The sequence below is a fragment of the Taudactylus pleione genome, unplaced genomic scaffold, assembly GCF_031769625.1.
Source record: "Taudactylus pleione unplaced genomic scaffold, aTauple2 ptg000487l, whole genome shotgun sequence".
NCBI classification, from domain to species: domain Eukaryota; kingdom Metazoa; phylum Chordata; class Amphibia; order Anura; family Myobatrachidae; genus Taudactylus; species Taudactylus pleione.
Window position 1 is genome coordinate 4399878 of NW_028284889.1, and position 25466 is coordinate 4425343.

At 44.5% G+C, this 25466-nt stretch overlaps 1 protein-coding gene across 3 annotated transcripts in view; it reads left to right on the forward strand.

Annotated features, from left to right (window-relative positions):
- The window catches only part of TEX14 (testis expressed 14, intercellular bridge forming factor), a 377640-nt gene that overhangs the window by 118147 nt on the left and 234027 nt on the right, over positions 1-25466 (forward strand). For all 3 annotated transcript variants that reach the window (XM_088449540.1, XM_088449541.1, XM_088449542.1), the window contains 2 exons: positions 1265-1443; positions 17578-17729. In XM_088449540.1, coding sequence (XP_088305666.1) covers positions 1265-1443; positions 17578-17729 — 331 coding nt within the window. The remainder of the gene's footprint in view (positions 1-1264; positions 1444-17577; positions 17730-25466) is intronic.

The window sequence follows — 25466 nt, forward strand, 5'->3', positions numbered from 1 at the left end:
TCATAACAGATTAGGTTTAGATAGTGTGTGTGGTGGGGAAAGTGGGATTTCAGAAGTATTGTTGGCATCAGATCTCCATAAGGTACCCTTTTGACACACTATACCATTCCAAACCAAAGCAGAGCCTGTATACCCAGCGAAGCTTGGGTCTCTATTGAGTGAACCCTGTCACAGTTAGTCCTGCTTACAGTTGAATAACAGTACAAAATTCTGTCTTTTCTCCAGACTACAAATTATCAACCTATGCGAGGCAAACTAACTTCAAATAGGAAGGACAGGATGTAACAATTGTGCACAGTGGGGCAAGTGGGTTGTTCCATGATATCAACAAAAAATATTTAATTTCGGTTATTTTCTTTTTATTTCTTTACATTTTTTTACTTGTACACAAACATACTAAAGTACAGTAATTTTAAATCTTTATCTTTGCAAGTAACATAATACATACTGTGTTTGTCTTAAAGGATGTAAATGCATTTGTTTATTATAACAAACAAACACTTGTTATACTGTAGTACTGTGAAGAGTCTCCAAATTTGCAGACGTAGGGGAAAATGTGATTGTGTAGTGCAGTTTCAGGGGGTCATTCAGACCCGCTCGCGAGCAGCAGTACGCTCGCAAGCGGGTCGATGTTCCCCACTGCGCATGCGCACGACGGAGGGAGCTCCGTCATGCGCATGCGCGAGACCCGGGGAGCGACGGGCTTTCCATCGCTCCGGGTCTCGCACCAAAGGGCGTGCTGTCGATGTTGATTGACAGCACACCCCCTTTGGTGGGCGTGCCGGGGGCGTGCCTGCAAGACGGAGGCGTTCCAATGGGAACGCCTACCGTCTGAAGCCGGCCCCACTGACATCACTAGGGCTTGTGGCAGGGAGATCTACCGCAGGGTCTCCATCGCAAGTCCGATGGTCAAGACCATCGCGACCATCATCATGGCCGCTCGCATATGCTGTGGGTGGTCACTCACAGCTATATGAGCGGCCAGGAGGCCGCTCCATTTTCATGGAGGAGGGCACTGATTCAGAGCGAGCGCTCTGGTCAGAGCGTCCGACTCTGAATCAGGCCCTCAGTGTGCAGAAAATGCTGGCTTATAACTTCTGGTAAAGGACATGGGGGAGGGAAATACACACATGGAAAAGCCTTTACATTTTCCTCAGCAGACCAATGTATTTATTACCATATTCATAATGACCAATGTTATTTGGTTTCTGCATGCTGGCAACCTTTCCATACTGTACATCACAATGTGTTATGACATTTTCAGCATTCAGAATTCCCTATATTACATATGGAAACCATAATCCACTTACTGCTGCAGATGATTGATGCACTCATATTCCTCCACTGGCGCGGCTATATCCATCGCTCCTTTTCTTCACATGCCATACAGATTGTATCTGCAGGCAGAGCCAAGCTAAGTAACTTTGAATACATGATCGAAAGGTAAACCTTTGTTTATTAATGCATCCAAAATCGTTTTTTTATATAGTGATATAGGGGTATATTTTGATGTATAGTTCTGCTATTCTATATCTGACTCTTATTGCAAACTTTTTTGCTTTTAATTGTACTGCATAAATGTTTGCTTCTGTTCAAAATTAAGCTTTAAGGGGTTAATACAGAGTCTTAAGACTCACCAAGCGTGATTGCAGCATCTGGAGATGCTTGAAGTGGGTGTCTCAGTTCTAGTACAGTCATACGTACAGATGTACACATGAGAAGGGCTTGTAGTGGTATCAGCATGAAGTCACCTCTGTGGGGTCAATCCAATTAGGTGTGAATTGCGAGGTGCAACTTGCTATTTTCTCTTCGAGTTTGCACAGCGAATTCATTTTGCAATCCATTTAGCACTGAACAAGTGAGACTGAATTCGCATTTTTCCATTCGCAACTCCATGAGGTTGAGAGATGGAAAGGAAAATCTTTATATTAAGGTTAAAATGTTGGGACACTGTGCTGAACCCCTTGGACAACCCCCCTAATGACTAATTAATTGAAAGTTGCCAAATAGCTTAATTAGTCCAATAGTTACATTTCATTTTTTGGGGTAAAAAAAATAAGTCTTCAAATTACTCCAAAATCAACTTTTTCGTTAGGCACACCAAATTTAATTACAGTATTTTTTATTATTTTTTGTATCATTTTTACAGTTTTTCAAGGTGCCCTCAAAGTACCCCAAAATAACCTTTTTGTTTTCCTACTTTTTTTTCGCATTTTTGTTTTAATTCGTTTGAGATTAAATAAAAAAAAGTTTGATTTTAATAATTTTTTTCCATTTAAAAAAAAACAAACAAAAAAAACACAAATCAGCCATTTGACACCATGTATAAACCTTCAGTACTTTCCTATTGCCCACAAACTGTCTTCTATATGGTCCTGCTAACGAAATTATAAATTTTGGGGGGTCCAGGATGGTCTCTCCACTTTTTTATGCACTTCTCTCACATCTCACTTGGCAGTCAATTCGCACCTCTCTGCTGCGAGTACCACGAATAGGCATTTTTAATTGGATTGGAGAGTTCTCGGGAGCACGCATTAGTGCGAAGTCTGCGAGTTTCAAGAAACAAATTCGTTTGCACCTAATTGGATTGACCCCTATGTGGCAATTTGGTGGTGAAGAGCATATCAAGGCACAGCTCTAACAATATGATGTCCTCCCATACTCACGATTAGTTTAAGAAATCAGTGAGATTAAGCTGAGTAGTATTACATGAGAAACATTTTTTTTTGTTTAGTTTTTTTTTTTAAACAAAATGTATTGGTTTTTATAAAATGAAGTACAGTGATAATGGAAGGATAAATACCAACAAGAGAAAAAATCCCATACATTAGTCTACAGAGAAATGAATGGCAAACGGGTAGATTTCTACCTCAAAATGTAAAAGTTACCATATGAAAGAAAGATAACAATATGTAAATTCCTGTTATGGTATGATACCTTGTCTAAAATGACAAACTGCAGAAACAGTTACAAAAGGAGAGAAGTAATAGAAAAAGAAAACAATTTGGGGTGTGGGGAGGTTTGGAAAATATAGAGGGAAGAAAAGGGAAGGGACATTGGAGAAAAATTAATAAATAATTAGCTTGTTTCAAACTAGAATTAGAATATAATACATAGCGATCATAAGTAAAGAAGTATAAAAAGCATTTGTACAGGAGTAGGAAGAGGGGTTTCTGCTTAAACAGAAGATGAAATATGTCTAAGGAGATACCAATCAGTATTTTCGAAAAGCTTAATAATGTGGTCTTGAGATGATAATTCTAAAGTGTTTATAAAGGGTTCCCATTTCTGATAACATTTCTCCACTCCTTTGTTAATATCAGGTATGGTTGAGCGGCGAACATAGTAGAGGAGTTGTAGCATTTTGTGCTTAACCTCAGAAAGGGATGAAGAAGTTTTACTGGGACAATGCAAAAGAATAACTTTCTTAGCAACAGTTATAAAAGCAGTGAAAAGACGGATTTTCTACTTTAGGGTCCATAGGGGGTCCACAGGGTTGACCTTGGGGTATAGGTTGGGAACCAAATCTGGGCACCACGCAGTTAAAGCTTTCAGCACCCAGGATGCACTGGGTTCACTTTTCCTATAACCCGCTCCCAAGCCAGAAGCACCTTAGTTTCAGTTGGTGCCCGCCCGGAGTCGGGTCACCGTTATCGCAGGGGGGGCTGATTAGCAGCCCCTAAGCTTTATTTTTCTGAGTTCACAGTTTTTTAATTACTTTTGGACTCTTCAGAGCGGCAGCGTCGGACTGTCCATAGGACATCCAAGCTGCCGCGCCGGCGCTGAGACGCCAGTACAGATCTCAGCGGGACCCCAGAGTCTGTGCTAACCGGACTCTGCGGGCGCCAAGGACTGCGGCCGGATCGACGAGGAGCAGGTAAGGTCGCGGGTCACCGCTTGCGGTGATCCGCGCATTTAACCACTTGCCTGGCGTGGTCGTATCAGATACGACCATACCAGAAAGGGCTTTCACTGACATGGTAGTATCTGATACGACTAATCAGAAACACACAGTGGGCGGCATGCTGGAAGTTAACTTCCAGCAGCCGCCCACCTCAGAGGGACCTGCTGGCCTCTGATTAGGGATGGCAACCGACCATCGATGGTTTGCAAACCATCGATGCTGACTGAAAACAAGTGGGTTTGCAATTGCTGGTGGCCATCAATGTTGCACAACCAATGGCAACCCTCAATCGATGTTTAGGAAACATCGGCAGTTGTGGTCTACACAGATCTCTTCGACCAATCGCAATTACGGGTAATATGGTTAAGGAAGGAATATCTGTTTTCCATGTATTAAGTAGAAAAGTCCAGAAAGTGGTTGATTGATTATCCGTCAGATGCGTGTAAAGCATATTCATTTTATAAGGAATTGTAGAGATCAAATTTAGAATTGAAAGGAGCGGTTTCGGATTGGTCTCCTCAGCTGGATTTGTACCTATAGAAGATAGATAATGCCTGGTTGAAGGTACATATAAAAATGGTGTTTGGCAGCTGAAATTTTTTTTGTAATTTATCAAAAGTCAATAATTGTCCTCCTGAGTCAAATACTTTGGAGCTGATATATAAACCTCTCTTTCCATTGGAGATAATTACAATTGGTTAAAGAGGGAGGAAAAGCTGGATTTCCCCATAGAGGTATATATGGGGAGTAGAGAGGACTGCCATGTAACCTCCGATATACAAAGGTCCAAGAATAATATGTATCTTTAAAAAGTATCTTATTTAATATATCTAAAGGCATGTCAACAGTTTTAATGTGTAATAGTGCACTAGGGGAATAAGGGGCAAGCAGGGCCTTATCTAGATGATAATCAGTATAAAGACTTTTCTCCAGCAGCCAATCACTAACATAGTGGAAGAAAATTGGTTATAGGTAGGTTGGGAACCAAGCCGGGCACCATGCGGTTACAAATTCAGAGCCTCCCAGGATGCACCAGGCTCCCTTCCTATACCCCGCCCGCTGGCCAAGGCTCCTTCAGTTTCGTCGGTGCCCGTCCGGAGTCGGGTGTTCCATGCAAAGGGGGGCTGTTGCAGCCCCCGAAGATATTCAAGAGCAGCGATGTGGACAATCCAGTGGACGTCCACATCACCGCTCCGCCACCCAGCCGGCGCCGAGACCCCAGTACTGATCTAGGGATCTCGGCGGGCCTCCGGGGTTCTCACTAGCAGGGACCCCGGAGGATCCCTGACTGTGTCCCGGATCTCACGGGACCATAGATGTCATCCCAGTCTACAGGGTCCGTGTCTTGATCCGGATCTGGGTCGGCTGCCTTTGATGGCGCGGCTCTTGAGACATCCCTCTTGAGGTCGAAAGGTTTTTCTAGCTTAGTGATGAATATCATGCCCAGTGCTAGGAAGCCGGCTTCGGCCAGGATTTACCACAGGGTCTGGCATACCTATTTTCAATGGTGCCGACGGGGTACGATCCTCGGGGGTTTCGGGTTTCCAGAGTACAAGCCTTTCTTCACGCGGGCTTGGATCATGGTTTGCTCCTTGCCTCTTTGAAAGTGCAGGTTTCTGCTTTATCGGTGTGGTTTCAACGTCGGATTGCTCCGCTTGCTGATGTCCGCACCTTTATGCAAGGGGTCCTTCGCATACAGCCTCCCTTTGTCCCTCCGGTGGCTCCTTGGGATTTGGCTGTGGTCCTGAAGGCCCTACAAGGTCCCCCATTTGAACCACTGGGCTCAGTGGACCTCAAATGGCTTACAGCTAAGGTTGTTTTTCTTTTGGCTATTGCATCTGTCAGAAGAGTTTCTGATCTGGGGGCTCTTTCCTGTCGACCCCTCTATTTGATTTTTCATAAGGATAGGGCGGTTATTCGGACTCGCCCTGCTTTTCTCCCTAAGGTGGTATCAAGTTTCCACAGTGAGGAGATCATTGTTCCGGCCTTTCACTCTCCAGGTTTGTCGGTGGGTGAGGCCATGTTGGATATAGTTTGCGCTCTAAGCATTTATGTGGAGCACACTTGTTCTTTCCAAATATCGGATTGTTTGTTTGTTTTGTTCGGTTTCCGCAAAAAGTGTTGGCAGGTCAATAAGCAAACTTTGGCCTGTTGGATTCGATTGGCTATTTCTGAGGCCTATTTTCATGAGGGCATTCCTGTTCCGCCCTCTGTCACTGCTCATTCTACGAGGCCTGTGGGTCCCTCGTGGGCGGCTCGGCGTGGCACCTCGGCTGTTCAGGTGTGTAAGGCGGCCACGTGGTCTTCGGTTTAGACCTTTGTGAGGTATTATGCGTTCGATACCTTCGCCTCTCAGGATGCTTCCTTCATGCGTTGCTTCCTTCATGCGGCGGATTCTCATTTCTTCACAGGAGCATCCCCGCCCTTGAAGGATACTGCTTTGGGACATCCCCAAGGTAATGGCCTGTGGACCCTAAGGACCCTGAAGTAGAAAACAAGAGATATGGTAAGAACTTACCTTGGTTATCTCTGTTTCTACGAGGTCCTTAGGGTCCACAGGGCGCCCGCCCTGACGACCTGTGCTTCAGAAGGGTCTTGTTCTGGTCGCTAGTTTTTCTGTCTCTTTTCTGTGAGTATGAGATTCTTGTGCGTGGCTGACTTTTTCCTTTCTATTTCTCCTCCTCTGGCCTCTGGCTTGGTACGTAACTGAAGGTGCGTTGGCCGGGGTGGCGGAAGGGAGGGAGCCTGGTGCATCCTGGGAGACTCAGAATTTTTAACTGCATGGTGCCCGGTTTGGTCCCCAACCTACCTATATCCAAGGTAATGGCCTGTGGACCCTAAGGACCTCGTAGAAACAGAGATAACCAAGGTAAGTTCTTACCATATCTCTTGTTTTATTACTGCTAAACTACCTAGCAATGAAAGGGGAAGGGATTTCCAGTGACCTAACATAATGGTTATCTTAGTTATGATCGATGTAAAATTGGCCAAATAGAGCTGGGTTAAGCCTGAGGTAATATGGACACCAAGATATATAAACGAGTTGCAGGCAATGCGAAAGGGTTGAAGAATCGATAAATAATTGTAATATGAAGTCGGACCACTAATAGGGAGAATTTCAGACTTCTCTAGATTCACTTTATACCCTGATATCAATCCAAAGGACGATATATTCAATACAGCTGGTAAATAAGCACTTGGATTAGAGAGAGAGAGCAGCATGTCATCTGCGAAAACTGCAACTTTTAAAAGAGTGTTGCCAATCAAAATCCCCTCTACTAATGGTGAGGTACGTAGTGCTACCGCTAAAGGTTCTATTGCTAAGGCGAATAATAGTGGGGACAATGGACATCCCTGTCTCATCCCTCTGCATATTGGGAAAGGTGAAGAGATATAACCGTTGCAAGAAATCTGTGAAAGGGGGTTGGTATATAACGTTTTTAAAATATTAATAAATGCCAATGGAAAACCAACATTTTTGAGTGTATTAAAAGATGGGTCCATATCACAAGATCACAGGTCTTTTTGGCGTCAAATGATATTATCATTCTAGGTGTGGGGCAGTTAAAGGTATGTGTTTATTGAATAGCTGCAAAAACCCTCCGCACATTAAGTACTGAATGTCGACCTGTGATGTCGATACTGTGTTTGATCAGTATGTATGAGTTGTAAAATTAATTTCAGTCTATCTGCATATATCTTAAGATTTTGTAGTCCATATTAAACAACGAGATGTACCGGTAGGATCCTGGAGATGCTAGATCTCTACCTGGTTTAGGAATAAGCTTAATAAAGGACGAATTAATATGTAATGGTATAGTTTTGGTCGCTATAATTTGATTTTTAAAAGGAAACCATAGTCTCACTAATACGGGTTAGTAATATCTTGTAAAATTAGGTGGAAAAGCCGTCGGGACCAGGAGCCTTAGAGGGCTTAAGCTGCTGTATCACTCTTGTAACTTCTATTGTGATCGATTCAGTAAGAAATTGAACTAAATCATCTGGAATTTGCAAGAGGGAAGATGTGGACTGCGTGTTGGGAGATACTGTACAACACTAGGGGGGTTAGTATTAGGGTCATCAGAGTAAAGCGTAGTATAGAAATCTTTCATTAGGTCAGTGATTTGACCACCAGATTCAGTTAATGAACCATCAGCGGTACGCAACGGATGGACTACCATCGGCGATTGAGTGTTTCGTAATAAATTAGTCAAAAGTTTGCCCGTTTTATTTCCAAATTTGTGAAATTTGAAGTGAACGGAAAAAAGATATTGTTCACCTTGAATTTGACGATATTCATTAAAATAAACCTTAGCCGTGAGGTAGGCTAGTTTAGTCGAGGAGATGGAGTTGATTTGAAAGCCTGAAAGGTGTCTAAGTTTAGTTTGAAGTTCAAGATATGCATTGGCCATTTTTTTGTATTCTGCAAAGACATAACAAATAATGACTCCATGGAGAACTGCTTTACCCTTTTGCCAGAATAAAGAAGGGTTAGCTTCTGCATGAGGTAAATTATCATGCTTATAATCCTTCCATGTCTTTTCTAATTTGTTTCGAAAAGAGAGAGATTTGAAAAGGTAGGTAATCTCCAGTGGTGAATGCAACCTTTATCTAAATCTGTTTGAAGTGTCATCCAAACCAATGCATGGTCGGAAATAGCGATAGTCCTATTTAGGAAGCTGCTATTTTTGGAAACTGAGAACGGGACAACAAAATATAGTCTATCCATGACAAAGCTTAGTGAGCTGCTGAGAAACAGGTAAAATCTTTATCTGTAGGATGAGTAGCCCTCCAAACGTCTATAAACTGTAATCTAGTTACTAATGTGGGGACTCCTAGTTTAGGGAGAGAGGTAGCGTGAGCTGTGCTATTGGAGCGGTTTAAAGTAGATGAGGAAATGAGGTTAAAGTCTCTGCAAACTATTGTGAGTCTGAACAAAGTACTAATAATTTAGTTAATAGATGGCTGAAAAAGGTTTTCTTATAAACATTTGGTGCATATACATTACAAAGTATAAATTTAGAGTTGTTAAGGAGTACCTCAGTTATGACGTATCGGCCTTCAGGATCTGCATCTACAGAATTCACAGATATTGACAAAGAAAGAGTTGAAGAATCCTAATATACTAATATACAGTAGCAACTCCACGTGATTTGTAGTTGTAAGGAGCAACTGCAAATAAAGACCAACTAAGGATTTGTAATGTTAGTTTCAGAGGCAGTTAAATGAGTTTCTTGAAGGTAAACAAGGGCAATGTGTTGTTTAGAAAGATACATAAGTAATTTACGTAGTTTAATGGGTGAGTTAATTCCACCTACATTCAATATACCTATATTCAAAGCCATTGTGTCTTAGAAAATTGTGAAGAAAATGTATCTGTCAGAGAAAAGCTAAGTGTCAGCACTTCAATCATCATAGAGGAAGGGGAAGGGAAAAACATGAGGATAGAAAGACAAACAGAGACAGGGGAACAATATTAAACACAGTGAATTGTTGAAATAAAAAATATTGTCACTATTCCAAAAGGAAAGCTGAATGACTTAGGGCCTGATTCAGAGCCGGTCGCTATTTGCGCTCGCTCATCCAGAAAATAGGGATGGCTATTCAAATGAACCGTTCGCTGTTTGCGGTCTGTTCACGCCTCTAGGTCTGAACGAGTGAACAAAACTTGCGGTCGTTTTTTGGGAAACTACGCCCCCTGGCCGCTCGCATCCTACGTCATGTCCGCTATTTATTAGATTAATCGAGTACATCGACCAGGGTATGAGCTGCTCGCTTTTCTTGTGGTTGGTTTTTGCTACCACAATTTTGCGAGCAGTTCTGGCTAAAATAAAACCCAGTGACGTGGTCAATGACGCTGCTGTTTTAATTATGCACACCCATAAAATGCCCGTTTTGACCTTTAAGCACGCCTGCGATCGGATCTCCACTCCCCGTTTTCAAGCACCTTCCCCTGTTACCACCCACATACGCCTCATTCTGTCACTCAAATTATCAGGCATTCGCTATTTTGCGAGCACATGCATTTCGGCCGCACTGACTGGTTCGCTCATGCGTATAACGATCCGTACGCATGCGCAGTTGGGCAAACATCGCTCGGGGCGAACGAGCTGCCGCTTACGAGTGGCTCTGAATCAGGCCCTTAATCAGCATTAAAGAAGAACTTTTGCCTAAAGAGGCATAATAGAGCCTCATGCTATAACCCTTCTTGTTAATAGTTAAGGGTAAACAACACATCATTGAATAGACTAAAAAAAGATCTAAACAAATAGTCGTGATCATAATAATAGCAATGTGAAAGCTTAATACTCCAAGAGATATTATGGTAATAGTTATTAACGGATAGTTTAGTGTTCTAAAAATAAATGCAAAATATTCAACATATAAGTGTATATACTTATCCGCTGTAGATGCAGAAAATAGAACAACATACAAGTGTCCATATCTCCAGAGTCCAAAAGATGCAGGTAAATGCGACCAATTGGATAAAACATGAAAAGATGATAGGAGAGTCCTATGCAGAGTGGCCAGCAAAGAAACATAGTTATTGTGAATTTGGGGGAGCATCTGAAATATTATGGGAGGATGCTTCTTTCTCCTCGCGGATGCAAGCTTTGGCGTCACGTGGGTTGGTAAAGTCCTTAAAGGAGGTTCCATCAAACAGCCTAAGTCTCGCTAGGTAAATGAGGGCAAATTTGCGCTTTTCTGCAATCAACTGAGTGCAAATTGGAGAGAACGCTTTGCGGGCTCTGGACAGTTCAACAGAATACTTTTGAAAAATATATAATTTTCTAACCTTCCCATTGTAGCAATTTTTTGCATTTAGAAGCAGCCTAAAATGCTTGTTTGTGTAAATAGATGAGACAACGGAAAAGGATAACTCTAGGACGAGCATCCTGTGTACGGGGAGGTTGTCCTACCCTGTGAACTCTTTCCACTACAAGATCGCGGCATTCTGCTTCAATCCCAAGTAATGAGGGCAGGGTATAACGGACAAAATGATCCATGGCAGAACCCTTAATTGTTTCTGGGAGGCCTACTAATCTTATGTTGTTCCTACGGGAACAATTCTCAAGGTCATCAAGTTTGTTCCATAGTTGATAATTATTGCGTTCTTATTTTTAAACAATGTGTTTCAGTTGGGAAACATCTTAGAAAACTTCACCTACTCTTTGTTCCATTTCCGTAACTCTGTAAGTGAGGTGTTGTTGTTGAGAAGTTATATCAGACACAGCCTGAGACAGAAGGGGACCCATTGTTGATTTGATGGCATCTACTACTTCATTATAAGTAACATATGAGTCTTGAGCAGCCGCTACCTTTTTTGCAGCAGGGGTAATACAGATGTGCCCAGCTAGTTTGTTGCTCCATTCAGCCATGTAGCGCACCATGCATCTCACGCCACACAGTAGCCTTGTCTCGCGCCACACAGAATGTTTCATAACAGAACGTAGCGTAGCACTGGAAAAAAGTAATATCATGTAATACAACTTTTTGTCCACCAGGTGTCACTTTTCCTAAACTACACAGTACATGCGTCAGATTTCCAATGCATTTTCTGTATCACGCCCGATGATTGACTGACAGAAGCTGTGATTCGGTACACTATAGTACAGCGTTTGGTCATGGAATATAGCATGACTCGGCAGTGCTAGCGTCTTTTATGCGACTTTTTACCTTCAAATGCGCGTGAATCACACACAGATATGCGAATTGATAGCACAAGTAGCTTCTGCTGATTAAAATGATATGCAGCTTGCCAATGTTCTGTGAGCGAGTGCGGGTGTAGCGGCACGCAAAACTACATTATAGTATCAGCGACTGTAACACTGCCTGCTATTGACATTGTACACATTGCCTGCTTTAATTTGCACACTGCACATCACATACACGACAGGTGCAGCTCTCAACATGGCTGGTGTGTGGGCTAGTGGTTAAGGTATGCACCTTGCACCCGGGTTCGAGTCATGGAAAGGGAGATTTTTTAAAAATATATTTTTATTTTATAAATCTTCACTATAGGATTAAAAATAAATCACTTGGTGGTGTGTGAATTCTGTTATTTATACAAATTCATATACAGATGAGTCCTCATACATCCAGCCTCCTTGCACATTAAACAGGCCTTCTAGTCATGCCGTGCCATGGCGTGACTTGGTAGCACGTATGGTTATGCAACTTTTAACCTTCAAATGCTTCTGAATCATACAGCGAAACTGATCGCACAAGCAGCTTCTGCTGATTAAAATTATATCCAGCATGCCTATGTTCTGTGAGCCAGTGCGGGTGTATCTGCACGCAGAACTCTACGTTATAGTATTAGCGACTGTAACACTGTAATGTAGTGATTCGCTTGCAGATACACCCGCACTCGCTCACAGAACATAGGCATGCTGCATATCATTTTAATCAGCAGAAGCTGCTTGTGCCAATAAGACGCATCTAAAGGTAAAAAAGACACAAAAAGACGCTCGACGCTACCGAGTCACACAGCACTCCTGTGACCCTAGACTCAAAACATTTCTCTCGACATCCCACCACTTGGCACTATATAGTAGACATTGTATTGTACACATTACAGGGCCAACCACTTTAACAGTGTGGTATTCAGTAGTACAAATTTCATCGGTGGAGTACTCGCCACCCAGAGGTTAATTACATGCCATGGCTTAACTTTCATTATAGAATACCACGGGACGCCACAGTACAGCCATCACGTAACGTTCCATGGTGTGACACAAAGGCATGCTATGAGCAACAAACTAGCTGGGTCCATCTGTAGCTTCTGCATCTTTATCTGGAGCCATGTTAGGATTAGCCCAACGCTTCTCCTGTCTTTGCTGTTGTGGCTTCAGTGTAGTAGAGGGGGAGAGGAAGTTTTCCACATATAAATCGTTGAAATTAGTATATGTAAAACAATCACAACTCAGAGTGTGTGATACCTCTAAACATAAAAGATTACATGCGAGGGTTAGCAAAGAGGCTCTATATGAGAAGTCTATGTTACATTAAGACAAAAATTAGTGTCTCTATGATGATAGATGATTCCATGTGTTGAGAGCAGAAAAGGAAAGTTTCCGGATTGTTAACACTGTATAACCTGTCCCGCAGAGTCAAACAATAAAAGTTATATGACAAGGTCACTATAAACAATAATTGTAGTAAAACATTTTCTCAATCCACGGGAGTGGGGGAAAGACAAGTTGGTAATCCGTGTGGCAATAGCTAGCCGTGAGAGCAGACGTGATCTTCAAATTAGTTATATAAGGAAGGGAGGGTATCCTGTTTCCCAATTCTATTCAATGTACAGTAATATCATTATAGAGAAAAAATTAGGTAGAGTCTGCACTAGTCAATCAGATCCATTGTTGCTGAAAAATATAATATAGTCTGAAAACCAACATTCCGGTCTTAACTTGAAAAATAAAGTAATACTAATCCTTGGTTGGTGGTGCACCAGAATTATTTGTGAAAACACATTATCAGCTGTTTATGCAAAGACGCAAAAGAACAAATATAGTCTAACTGGTGCACTCTTAAACAATAAAGAAGCAATTGGAAGAAAAATATTTAGAAATATAGAAAAAAGACTTAATAATACTTAACTTTTAATAATAAAAGAGTATATTATATATACACTAATTAATACCCGGGGATCACAAACAACAAATAATAACAGAAATACACATCAATAATAAATATAGTGTTTACATATGGCGAAAATATTCTTCACACGGTGATCAGGTGACCAAGCCTGCAGAGGCGAAACGCGCGTCCATCCGACGGGCTGTCCATACGCAAACAGCCCTTAGACTGATACACCACGAACAGCTGTACTTCCGCAGCCACACGCGATTTGCAGCTTACCTTTAACAGCTCAGCTGGGATCTCTCTAACAGCGGCAATATCGTATTCATTTTATAACAGGTATTCTTTTCTACCTTTCACTCCATCACTCTCTCATTCAAGCCGGTCTGACACTCTCCCTATGCAATGCTTTGATAGCAACAGAGGGGAGATACAGTCAGGAGCGGGGACAGCAGAAGCGCTTTAACTGTTGTTTCCCTGGGGATCTTGCCCACTCCTCTCTCATCCCTTGTTCGATATTTATATAGACAAGGGAAAGTAGAAGGTGTGTTATATAGCTTATCCCCGGGCTTTCCTTTAATTTCTGTAACCTATAGATCTTACCCTGTGGTATTTATTGATATTCTTCACATTAATTATATGAACAACAATATCGGTTTCAATATAATCACATGAATATATCTGTGTTCACATTTATTTCAACTAGAATTGTGATATTAGGGAAGATGAGCATAATGACTCAGATATAATGTACAGCTGTAGTGATTGATCTCTAAGATATTTAATGAGATCTTCTCAAATACTCTGCATCTAAAGTAGGTGGTGTATCTACTCTGGTTCCATGATTAATTCTAATTAATTTATTTCACTTTGAGATTATACTAGGGAACTGGGTGAAGAATATTTTCACCATATGTAAACACTATATTTATTATTGATGTGTATTTCTGTTATTATTTGTTGTTTGTGATCCCTTTATACAAATTCATATACAGATGAGTCCTCATACATCCAGCCTCCTTGCACATTAAACAGGCCTTCTAGTCATGCCGTGCCATGGCGTGACTTGGTAGCACGTATTTTTATGCAACTTTTAACCTTCAAATGCTTCTGAATCATACAGCGAATCGAACTGATCGCACAAGCAGCTTCTGCTGTAGTGATTCGCTTGCAGATACACCCGCACTCGCTCACAGAACATAGGCATGCTGCATATCATTTTAATCAGCAGAAGCTGCTTGTGCCAATAAGACACATCTAAAGGTAAAAAAGACACACAAAAAGACGCTCAACGCTACCGAGTCACACAGCACTCCTGTGACCATAGACTCAAAACATTTCTCTCGACATCCCACCACTTGGCACTATATAGTAGACATTGTATTGTACACATTACAGGCCCAACCACTTTAACAGTTCCTTGATTAATTATAATTTATTTATTTCACTTTGAGATTATACTAGGGAACTGGGTGAAGAATATTTTCACCATATGTTTGTGATCCCTGGGTATTAATTAGTGTATATATAATATACTCTTTTATTGTATTATTATTAAATGTTAAGTATTATTAAGTCTTTTTTCTTTCAATTGCTTCTTTATTGTTTAAGAGTGCACCAGTTAGACTATATTTGTTCTTTTGCGTCTTTGCAAAAACAGTTCGTACAGTAATATCAGCAATCTTCATGAAGCACCTGAAGTCAGGTAAAAAGAATTCAGCATTTCCTTATTATGAGAGGTAAAGAAAGCTATATGATATTGCTAATTCAGTGAAGAATAAAAGATTCCAACATGTGAACTAGAAAACAGCAACTGAAATTTTGGATATGTCATTGGTAAACATATACAGCATCAGGTGTGGAATTGCTTGTTGAGACAATCTAAAATGGCATGCCTCTGCTGTGTCAGTATTCACTATTAGGAACTGTGATGTAGATTTTTTGGTGCCTGGAAGTTGATTGTGGATAATTGTAAAGCGCATCGGAATATGCTGCGCTATATAAAAAACTGTTAATAAATAAATAATATAAGAGTACCTGAAAGCCCCACAGCAGGTTCCCAGTGTATCCGCCCGACAGTGAAGGGGTAGATGTCACTCACGGGACGCGTCGACAGCCGCGAGTGTTCCGGCCCAAGGTGCGCGGTAATTGAGGCCACGGCTTCACCCCAGGGCTGTCTTAACAAAGCAATGCACTGGGGGCCCCTACCCACCCATTAAAAATTATACTGTGTCTGGGTAATTGGTAGGCTACAGCTACCCAAAATTACTTATATATAAAACATAGGCACTGGAGCGCTGGTGGTTGCTCCTGGTAACCAGAGAAGTGGAGTTGCAGTCAAATCACGTGATGTAACTGCAATTTTTTTTCCCCCACATGTAAATCAATTTCCCACAGCAGCTGCAGCACTGGAGATGAATGAGCAGTCATGTCTCTCGCACCACTGCCCCGGGCCTTATAGCTGCAATAGTATAAAATAACTGCGCAATCCTATAATTATAACATGACAAAATCTCTGGGGCCCAGTATACACAGTGCCTATGTATTTCCCCAGTACACATAGTACCCCCAAAATACCCCCAGTACACACAGCACCCCCATTTAACCTCCAGTACACACAACAGTTCCATATTACCCTCCCATACACAAAGTGCCCCTGAGTTACCCCCAATACACAGAGTGCCCCCATGGTACCTGTTTTTTATTTTCTTTTACTCCTGTAATAAAGGCAGTGACTCAGGCAAGGAGCAGGTAATCAGGAAGGGGAGGGCTGATATATGCATCCCACTTTGGTAGTGGTAGGTTCAGCCCCGATAAGTGTAGTGCCCTGTGCTGGCTGGGTCATTGTTTTAGTTTGTGAGCGCTGCATTACAGGCTCACCCCCACGTGGAGGCCATGGAGTAGGAGCAGGGGTCCCACAGTACTTCAGCTGCAAGCCACCACAAGTGAAAACGAGAGGGGGGGACCATGCACGATGGCCATAGAGTCTGCGCTGCACTGGTACCATCAGTCACTGCGACCAGACTGACATCTCTGGCCCACGCCTCCGCTGCTGCTCGCAGAGAGAGCCGTGCCTTAAGCACAGCTGTCAGTGTATGACAGCAGTCCCTGAAGAGAGAGGAGGCCAGCCCAGCGAAAAGTGGCCCGGCTTCCCAATCCGCCCCTGCCACACAGACTAGGCGGCAGCGGCTGAGCTGGATGGTACTTGTTAACAGGGGTGGAGGGTTGTGTTCAAAATCCAGTACTTTTAGAAAATATCAAGAATATACCAACTGACTTCGGTTGCAGGGCCTGGGTTAGCGGGCCCCTTGAAGCTTTGGGCCCTTGGGCAACTGCCCAACAAGCCCAATGGAAGAGACAGCCCTGCTTCAGCCCGGTTATTAGGCCTGGGCATGGCAGTCCCACAGACCTCGTCCAAAATTCACTGGCTGGTGCTGTGAGCTATAGGGAGGTGATGGGGGTGAGAATAGCCCAAAAATAGAGGGTACAGGTGGTTTAAAAGCAGGAGCTTCGGTCGCTAAGCCACACCCTTTTAATGTTTATTAAAGAGAATTTCTAAATGGCCTGCATTTGGACATTGTTGTGACAATTAAACTTTGCACAATACACTGTCTTCACACATCTAGGGGCAAACATCTAGTTTATGGAGGCATCCACAGGAGAGTTGTCATGCAAGTTGATATGCCTGGGGCACCATCCAATAGTATCATTACAAAACCACTTTATTTTGTAGAATGCATCTACTGCGCTTCATTAATCAAGGGGAAATATTGTGCAATTATCTGCTTAAAACAGCTGTCTCCTTAATACATCAGCACTTATATGGAATGTATTCTAAATAGATATACAAGTATAATAGCATAGTAATAAATACAAATATTGTGATATGCATTGTTGCCACTGGCATGTCAGGATTATTTTTTATTGTAGGTTGAAAACTGCTTCTAGGTTTTAGTTTTACCATCTGCTGAAATAGAACTATCCTTGCTAAAGGAGAAATTTGAACTAATTTTGCAATGTCTAGCCTTAAGAAGAGAACATCTGCAACATCACAGAAAAATGTAACATTTGTGTTTGTTTTCTAGCAAAAATGGCAAGGGGTTTGGTGATATGAATCAGTTCCCTATACCTAAGCAGTTGTATTGCTGGGCATCTCCTGAAGTAGTTCTAGGGAAGACTGTTTCTGTAAAGTCTGATCTTTACAGCCTGTGTGCAGTCATGCAGGAAAGTTTAACAGGTAAGTTATATCAAGTTTATTTCCCACGCTAGCTACTCACAAGACTGTTTTGTACTGTGTGTGATATTATGACACATTGCCAATTATGTATTGTTGATATGTCAGCCATGCACTGTTGAGGATAAGGTTGTCTGTGCCAAAAAGCATTATTATGCAAATCTGAATATATTATTGTGTGGTCAAATAATCTATTTTTTTTTGCTGATAGCAGAATACTGTATTAAGAATATTTCTTCATGACTCCATAGGGGACACAGGGTTTAGACAGTGGGCATAGGCTGTGAGTAGGAGTCCAGGCACCAAACCGTTAACTTTTATTTCCCAGCAACCCAGGCTCCTTTTCCCTTATACCCTACCCCAGCGAGGCCGGTTTTAGTTTGGTGCCCGCAGGAGCGGGTACTGTTTCAGGGGGCTGCTTTGTAGCAACTGTCACCGCCGGTGCAGGAGACTACCGCCAGTGCTGACAGCAGGTGTCCAGGTCGCCTGACCCCCACTAGATCACCAGGACAGCAGGCAATGGGGCACTTCTATAGAGGTGGCCATTTGCCCTGGAGGTCCATGTCAGAAGGGGGAGGTAGGCTGTTCCCGTTACCTCCTCCCCCATCTCTCAGTGCATCCCCTCACAGTAGGCATTCTTCCATAGGGTGAACCCTTTTCCTCTCCCCTCCTTCACAGAGACGCTGAGCGGCCATTTTCCCCAGTGCCTGCTTCAGCCAGTCTCCAGAGATTAGCAAGGGGTCCTGGTCTCTGTGTATACTTCCTCCTCAGTGGTCAGGTTGTACAGAAAACTCCTTCGTGCCGAGTGGAGTTTGGATTGTTTGGCATTTACTGCCCATTTTTGCCTGCATTGAATGTTTCTGCGTGGATGGTAACATGTTTAGGAGTACTTTGTGTTCTCACTGTCTCCTGTTCTCTGATTTTGCTCTGTCTAACGTTTCACTGTTCTGTCTGACTTTATTCTGTTCTTTCTGAGGGAGGGACTTTAAGGCGCAACTGCAGCAAAGTAAGGACACATCTATATGTTGCTTGGTTCTTAGGTGGTTACAGGTGTTAAATTGGATTGGATTTACAATTTTTTGCTAGATTAGCTGAACAATTAATGAAAAAAGCTTATCTTTATAGAGTATACAACATTATTGTTTTTTCTGTGTCAGACATTAGGATTACCTTACTCTGTATTTCTTTAAAGCTAAGTAATTTTAGAAAACTACTCTATCAATATGTCAGGTTCCGGCCTAGGATCGGCCGTTACTCACCCCTGCGCCGACTTCTCGTGCGGTCAGGCGTCTGGTACTGCGGCGAGTGACGCGCTGAGAATTATGCCTTAGGTGGATTATCGTCAGTGGCTGCTCCGCGGTTTGGTTTCTGTGGTTTCCCTCATGGACGCAGCCATGACAGTCTGTACCACCTGACTGACCCTCCATCCAGTGGTAGCATGGTTGTTGTCAGCTGATGCTGTCCTCCAATGGATTGCTACCTATTTAACCGGGCTCTGGGCAACAGGAAGTTGCCTGTACAATGTTGTTACTTCTCGTGTCTACTTGTCGTCACTTCATTCCAGGTTCCTTGTTGCTATATCCTCGAATCTCTCCAGTGCCATCTCCTTGTGCAGCAGTGCGTCAGAAACACCTTGCATGCGTGCAACCACCAGTGCCATCTTCTTGTACAGCAGTGCATCAGAAACACCTTTCCTGCGTGCAACCACCAGTGCCATCTTCTTGTACAGCAGTGCGTCAGAAACACCTTTCCTGCGTGCAACCACCAATGCCAACTCCTTGTGCAGCAGTGCGTCAGAAACACCTTGCCTGCGTGTAACCACCAATGCCAACTCCTTGTGCAGCAGTGCGTCAGAAACACCTTGCCTGCGTGTAACCACCAGTGCCATCTCCTTGTGCAACAGTGCGTCAGGAACACCTTGCCTGCTTGCAACCACCAATGCCATCTCCTTGTGCAACAGTGCGTCAGGAACACCTTGTCTGCGAACATCCACCAGTGCCATTTCCTTGTGCGTCAAAACATCTTAGTGATATGTTAGGTAGGGATGATTACCTAGGAGCCAAGTTCAGCACAGTCTTGAAGGCAGGAATGTAAATAGTCCCGGAGTTGTGTGACAGCCTTGAAGACTGGTAATAGGCTAGATACAGCCGTTGGGCCGAGGTGCAGCCTTTGGGCTGAGTAGTTTTAGCTGTATGCGGCCTTTGGGCCGTGATGCAGCCTTTGGGCTGAGTTGCAGCCTTTGGGCAGTGTAGCAGCCTTGAGGGCTGGTAGTCTTTGCTGGATGCGGCCTTTGGGCCGTGATGCAGCCTTTGGGCTGAGTAGTCACTCTCCAGTGCAGATACTCAGCTAGTGCTTCTTTCTGAAGTATATTACTCGGGCCATCGTTTGTGTTTGTCTCCATTCCCACAAGTGTCAGATACCTGTCCAAAGGGCTACGACCTGCCTGCTAGGTGCAGCTTAAACCCATATCCCGCTTGGAGGGGTCACTGGTGAACACCTCCCAGCAGGTTAGACTCCGTGCCTTTGGATAGGTCTCACCAACATCCGACACTTGTGGATGGGGATATAATGTTATGCTATTTTGCTTATATGAAATATATTTACTCTAATTACTGCAATTCCTGCTGTGGTGCCGTATTTTAACCTGATTGCTTAATCCTATATCTCTCTATTTTTGGTCCATATTTCACCATCTGCATCCTTCATAATTACTGCACCTGTTTAGGGGTCTTGTGATTCATACACAATACCACCTGAATAGCACTTTATACATTGTATTCTCCCTTTCTTTCAATTCTAGGATTCTTATCCTTATATCAGGACTATGGACCTCATTCAGAGCCGGTCGCACAGAGCGTGCGGTCGGTCTGAATGAGGGGAGGACCTCTTGAATTTTCAAGACGTCCTCCTTTGCGGTGGTAAGGCTGTGGGTTAACACCCACAGCCTTACGACCGCCTAAGGTGATGGTCGCGATGGTCAAGACCATCGGGGCTTACGACGAGACCCTAGGGTAGGGTCTCCCTTGTCGTAAGCCCCGGAGAGCTTTCGGCTCTGTCTGAGCCGGAAGCTCTCCACTGACATCACTAGTGATGTCAGTGGGGCCGCCCCCAAACGGTAGGCGTTCCCATGGGAACGCCCCCGTTTGGGCTGCCACCCCCCTGGCCCGCCTTCCAAACGGGGCGAGCTGTCAATCAACATCGACAGCTCGCCCCCTTTGGATCGAGACCGCTACGACCGGCGCTGTAGGTCGTAGCGGGTCTCACGCATGCGCACGATGGCGCTGTCGTGCGCATGCTCTGTGGGGGGCCATCGATCCGGTCCGAGCGCATCGGCGCTAACGACCGGGTCTGAATGACCCCCTATATCCTGATATTTTTATTTAACTCTTTCATTGTAGAATAAAACAAGTAATATTATCTAATATGTACATATTAGATTGGGATACATGGGATACATTCAATATTTACTATCCCTTTTGTCAGGATATTGACTATATCCCCCCATGTATTGCATTCATAAACTGTGCTTAGAGTCAAAATTCTTTGTTTGCACATTGTTTCTCAGTGCATCAGCTGTATCCTGAGAGTTCAGCTGTCATTGCTGTTGCCATCACTGCTCATACGTGGTAATATTTGCGGCACATTTGATGGTAGCAGTGTCCAGTAGAGATCATCATGCCAAAGGAAAATACCAGGCACAGAGTTTCTTTGAGCTGGCAGATAACCACAAGACTAGGTTCAATTAAGATAAAAAGTGAAGGACAGTTGTGGTTGCCAGCACAGTCCATGATCTCTCCTTATTTCAAAACATTAGCTGTGCAGAAATGATAATTGACAATGACAGCTTTTATAATTGTTGACTCATAATTCTGCTTTGTAGTAACCATATGCACTTTCACCATTGAAATTGCTACACTTGCTGTTCTCTTACAGATGTGTCCTCATATACCTAGCCTCAATATGCCATGCGGCTTGAGATTCCTGGCATAAGTGAGCCAACAGGACCATGCGACTCTGCTTGCGCCAAACGTCTTTTTCTCCTGAAAATGAGTCTTAAGTACCAGGAGACTGCACTCATTAATTTGATATGCAAAATTTGTATATCTGTGCGTGATTGAGTCTGCAAATGAAGCTCTCCTTCCTGGTGATTCTTGGCTGACTGTGTTATTAGTGGGCATGGCCTCACAATTTATCTGAAGGGTGTGTTACACAAGTATAAAATTAACAATAACTACATGTTTTATTTTGCAAATAATTAATTTTAAAGACACTGCATAGTCTCATTTCAAATACTTAGATTAAAGCCACATATATAGCCTTATAATTAGGCAAAATACTCCTAATGGGGGCTAGTCTGTTTTTTTATTTTTTCTATTTTCCTCATGTGGAAAATTAAAGCAATTTATGTTTACAAATGATCTATAGATTAACATAAACAAAACATTCATAATAATAATTCCATAACCATATACAGCCAAATATAATGGCTGATTCATAGTATAAATCGATTTGTTCCCATTGTTGTAGTAGGTAGCCCAAAACCGGAAACTACACAATTCTCCATACTAGTATGTCTTAGCTGGATATTGAATTAAATTATAGGCTGAAAGTTGTGCAATTAAGTCCCCAACAAACCCTAATTCTCGATTACAGCCAGTGGCCAGATATTTGAAAAGCTTTTTATAAACGCATTATTAGTTATCTTAAAGATACTGGGGATCTTATTGATCCCACTGATCTTACTAATTATATAATGCTTTTTACCATGGACATGTCGTCCCTGTACACATTGATCCCACATGAGTCTGGCATCATGTTGGTTAGGAGGGCTATACTTATATGATATGGGTAATCCACCTTTTCTACTTCAGGGTCCATAGGGTATCCACAGGATACCTTGGGGGTATAGGTGTGACGTCAGTCGCAGGGCACCAAAGAGTTAAGCTTTCAGCCTCCCAGGATGCACTAGGTCCCCCTCCTATACCCCGCCCCCGGGCCAAGGCACCTCAGTTTAGTTTGGTGCCCGGCCGGAGTCGGGTGCACCTGTTGGAGTGGGGGCTAGAAGAGCCCCTGAAGCTTTTTCTTCATGCAGCTGTGGCTGCACATCTGGATGAACAGCATGGACAGTCAGTCCTGACGTCCATGCTGTCTTCCCTACACCCCGCCGGTACCAGAACGCCGGTACTGATCCGGGGATGCTGGTGGGCGTCTGGGGTCACAGCTAGCGGTGACCCCAGATGTTCCGGACCATGGCCGGATTCAAGGGGGACAGAGGTAAGCAGCGGGGTTCCGCGGTGGGTCCCCGCTGATCACATGGTCCTAAGTCCCCAGGCAGGGGGCTCCCTGGGGACTGGCTGCAGCGTGGAGCCAGGCGACCAACCTGCGCTTCCACTACCCCCTGGGACAGCGGACCGCAGCAGAGCGGTAGCGCTGCGGCGTCCCAGGGGTTAAATGCATGCCAGGGGAGCGCGCCTTCCCTGTCTCACAGCCGGCGCCTCCCCCGCTGCACACAGCCCTCTCTGCACTGTGCTGACTGGTCCTGTGTCAGCGCTCCTCCCCCAGGCCAGCTTCTCTCTGCTCCTCGGCGGCCATCTTCTCTGCAACGCATGGTGAACGCTGCTGGAAGTCTGGAAGGAAGCATCGTGGTCTGGGTCCCCCCGCATACCTCTCCTCCGCTGTGGCTCAGGTCTGTGTATGCAGCGCTGTGTCCTACCAGGCCCTGTGTCTGTGTAGTTGAGTGATCAGCGCTGTTAGTGCAGGAATTGTTATTTCTCTGCATTGTATGTGACTGTGCTAGCGCTGCCTGTAACTTTTCTTCTCTAAACTGTCAGCTTTATTACTGTCCCTGTTCTTTCTGCTAAAGCCCTTGCGGTGCGGTGCTGCAGGGTGGTCTCTCGCCTATTTAATACTTAATTGGTGAGAGAGGTCACATACGTGGTGCCATCATGTCTGAAAGTGATTTTCCCCTCCGGCTACAGTGTACCACGTGCAAAGTACCGTTAGCGGAGGGGGAGGGTAGCGCGGAGGGCCTTTGCCGGCAGTGTTTGTCCATGGCGCGGCCTATTACGGTTACAGCACCGGTACAGGAGCCGCCCTGGGCTTGTTTCGCTCAGGCGTTAACAGCTTTAGTGGGCCAGTTAGCTCCGCAGCCCGCGTTTACTCCGATGGGTTTGTCCCAGCAGTCTGTGGTGTCGTCACCCATGCAGGGGTTCCCACGACAATTGGTGGTACCCCACAGTCTCCCTATTTCCCCGCTCCCGGGTTCTCAGGAGCCAGCGTGGGTTAACTCCCTGACGAGTTCTGTACAGCACTTGTCGGATGTGTTGCAAGGGGAGTCTGTGATGCGGCCTCATAAAAGGCCGGTGGCGTCTCTGTCCGCTCCTTATGAGGATGACGAAGGGACGTCTGATGATGGGGAGATTCTGGATCCTTACGATCAGGAACCTTTCCATACTAAGGACGCTGATGCTAAGTCCAAAGTATATATTCCTGGACTTATTCGGGCGGTCCGCACAGCCTTGGTGATTGAGGACGAAGTTCCCCCAGCGGCTAAATCTAAGTATGCCTTTTTCAAAGATGTGAAGGGCGATGCCACAGTCTTTCCTCTTTCGGGTCAGTTGGTGGACCATTTAGAGGAGGCGTGGAAACAACCTGGCAAAAGATACCAGCCGCAGAGACGCCTGGCGGTGGCTTATCCGTTCGCGGATAATTATTTTGCTAAGTGTGAATCCCCTCCACAGGTGGATTCTCACGTGACCCGTCTTGTCCGTAGTGCCACATTGCCGATGCCATCCATGTCCTCCCTTAAGGATGCTACGGACCGCAAGGTAGAAATCTGCCTGAAGTCTGCTTATTCCCTTGCAGGGGGGGCAGCACGGCCGGCTATGGCCATTTGCTGGGTTGCCAGAGCGATGGAGCGCTGGGCGGATTCATTAGAGGCTTCTTTTGAATCCGACTGTCCGGCCGAACAGGCGGAGTTGATTGGCAATCTCCGTGATTCGGCCACCTACATCAACGAGGCGGCTCTAGACATTAGTACTCTGGTGTCTAGAATTTCTTCAGCAGCGGTAGCTGCTCGTCGCACCTTGTGGCTGCGATCCTGGAAGGCGGACGCAGATCCAAGAAAGGTCTGGAAGCGTTGCCGTTTACCGGAGAAGTTCTCTTCGGTCCGGATCTGGATAAGATTGTGGCCACGCTGGCGGCAGCCAAATCTGCTTGTCTCCCGTCGGCCGCTGCTCCTTCTGGTTCTGGACCATCGTCCTTTCGGTCATCTAGGGCCCAGGGCAGGCCCAAACCACAGTCGTTTCCTCGACAGGCTGGCCCTAAGAAATCGGTCAAGCCCCGGAAACAGGCATGGAGTACCAGACGTCCGGCCCCCAAGCCAGATGACAAGCCTGCGGCCTGACGGTCCGGGTCTCCCCTTGGGGGATCCCAGGGTGGGAGGCCGCCTGCTGCAGTTCTCCCGGTGTTGGTCGTTCACTACGACAGACACTTGGGTTCTGGAGGTGGTCTCTCACGGGTACGCCCTCTCCTTCCGGCACAGACCCCCGGCTCGATTCTTCACCATGGGTCTACCATCAGACCGGAACAAGGCTACGGAGCTGCGGAAGGTATTGCACACTATGCTCCAGGCTGGAGTTATAGTGCCTGTTCCATTCTCCCAGAGGGGCCAGGGTTTCTATTCAAATCTTTTTTTGGTACAGAAACCCAATGGGTCATATCGTCCGATTCTCAACCTCA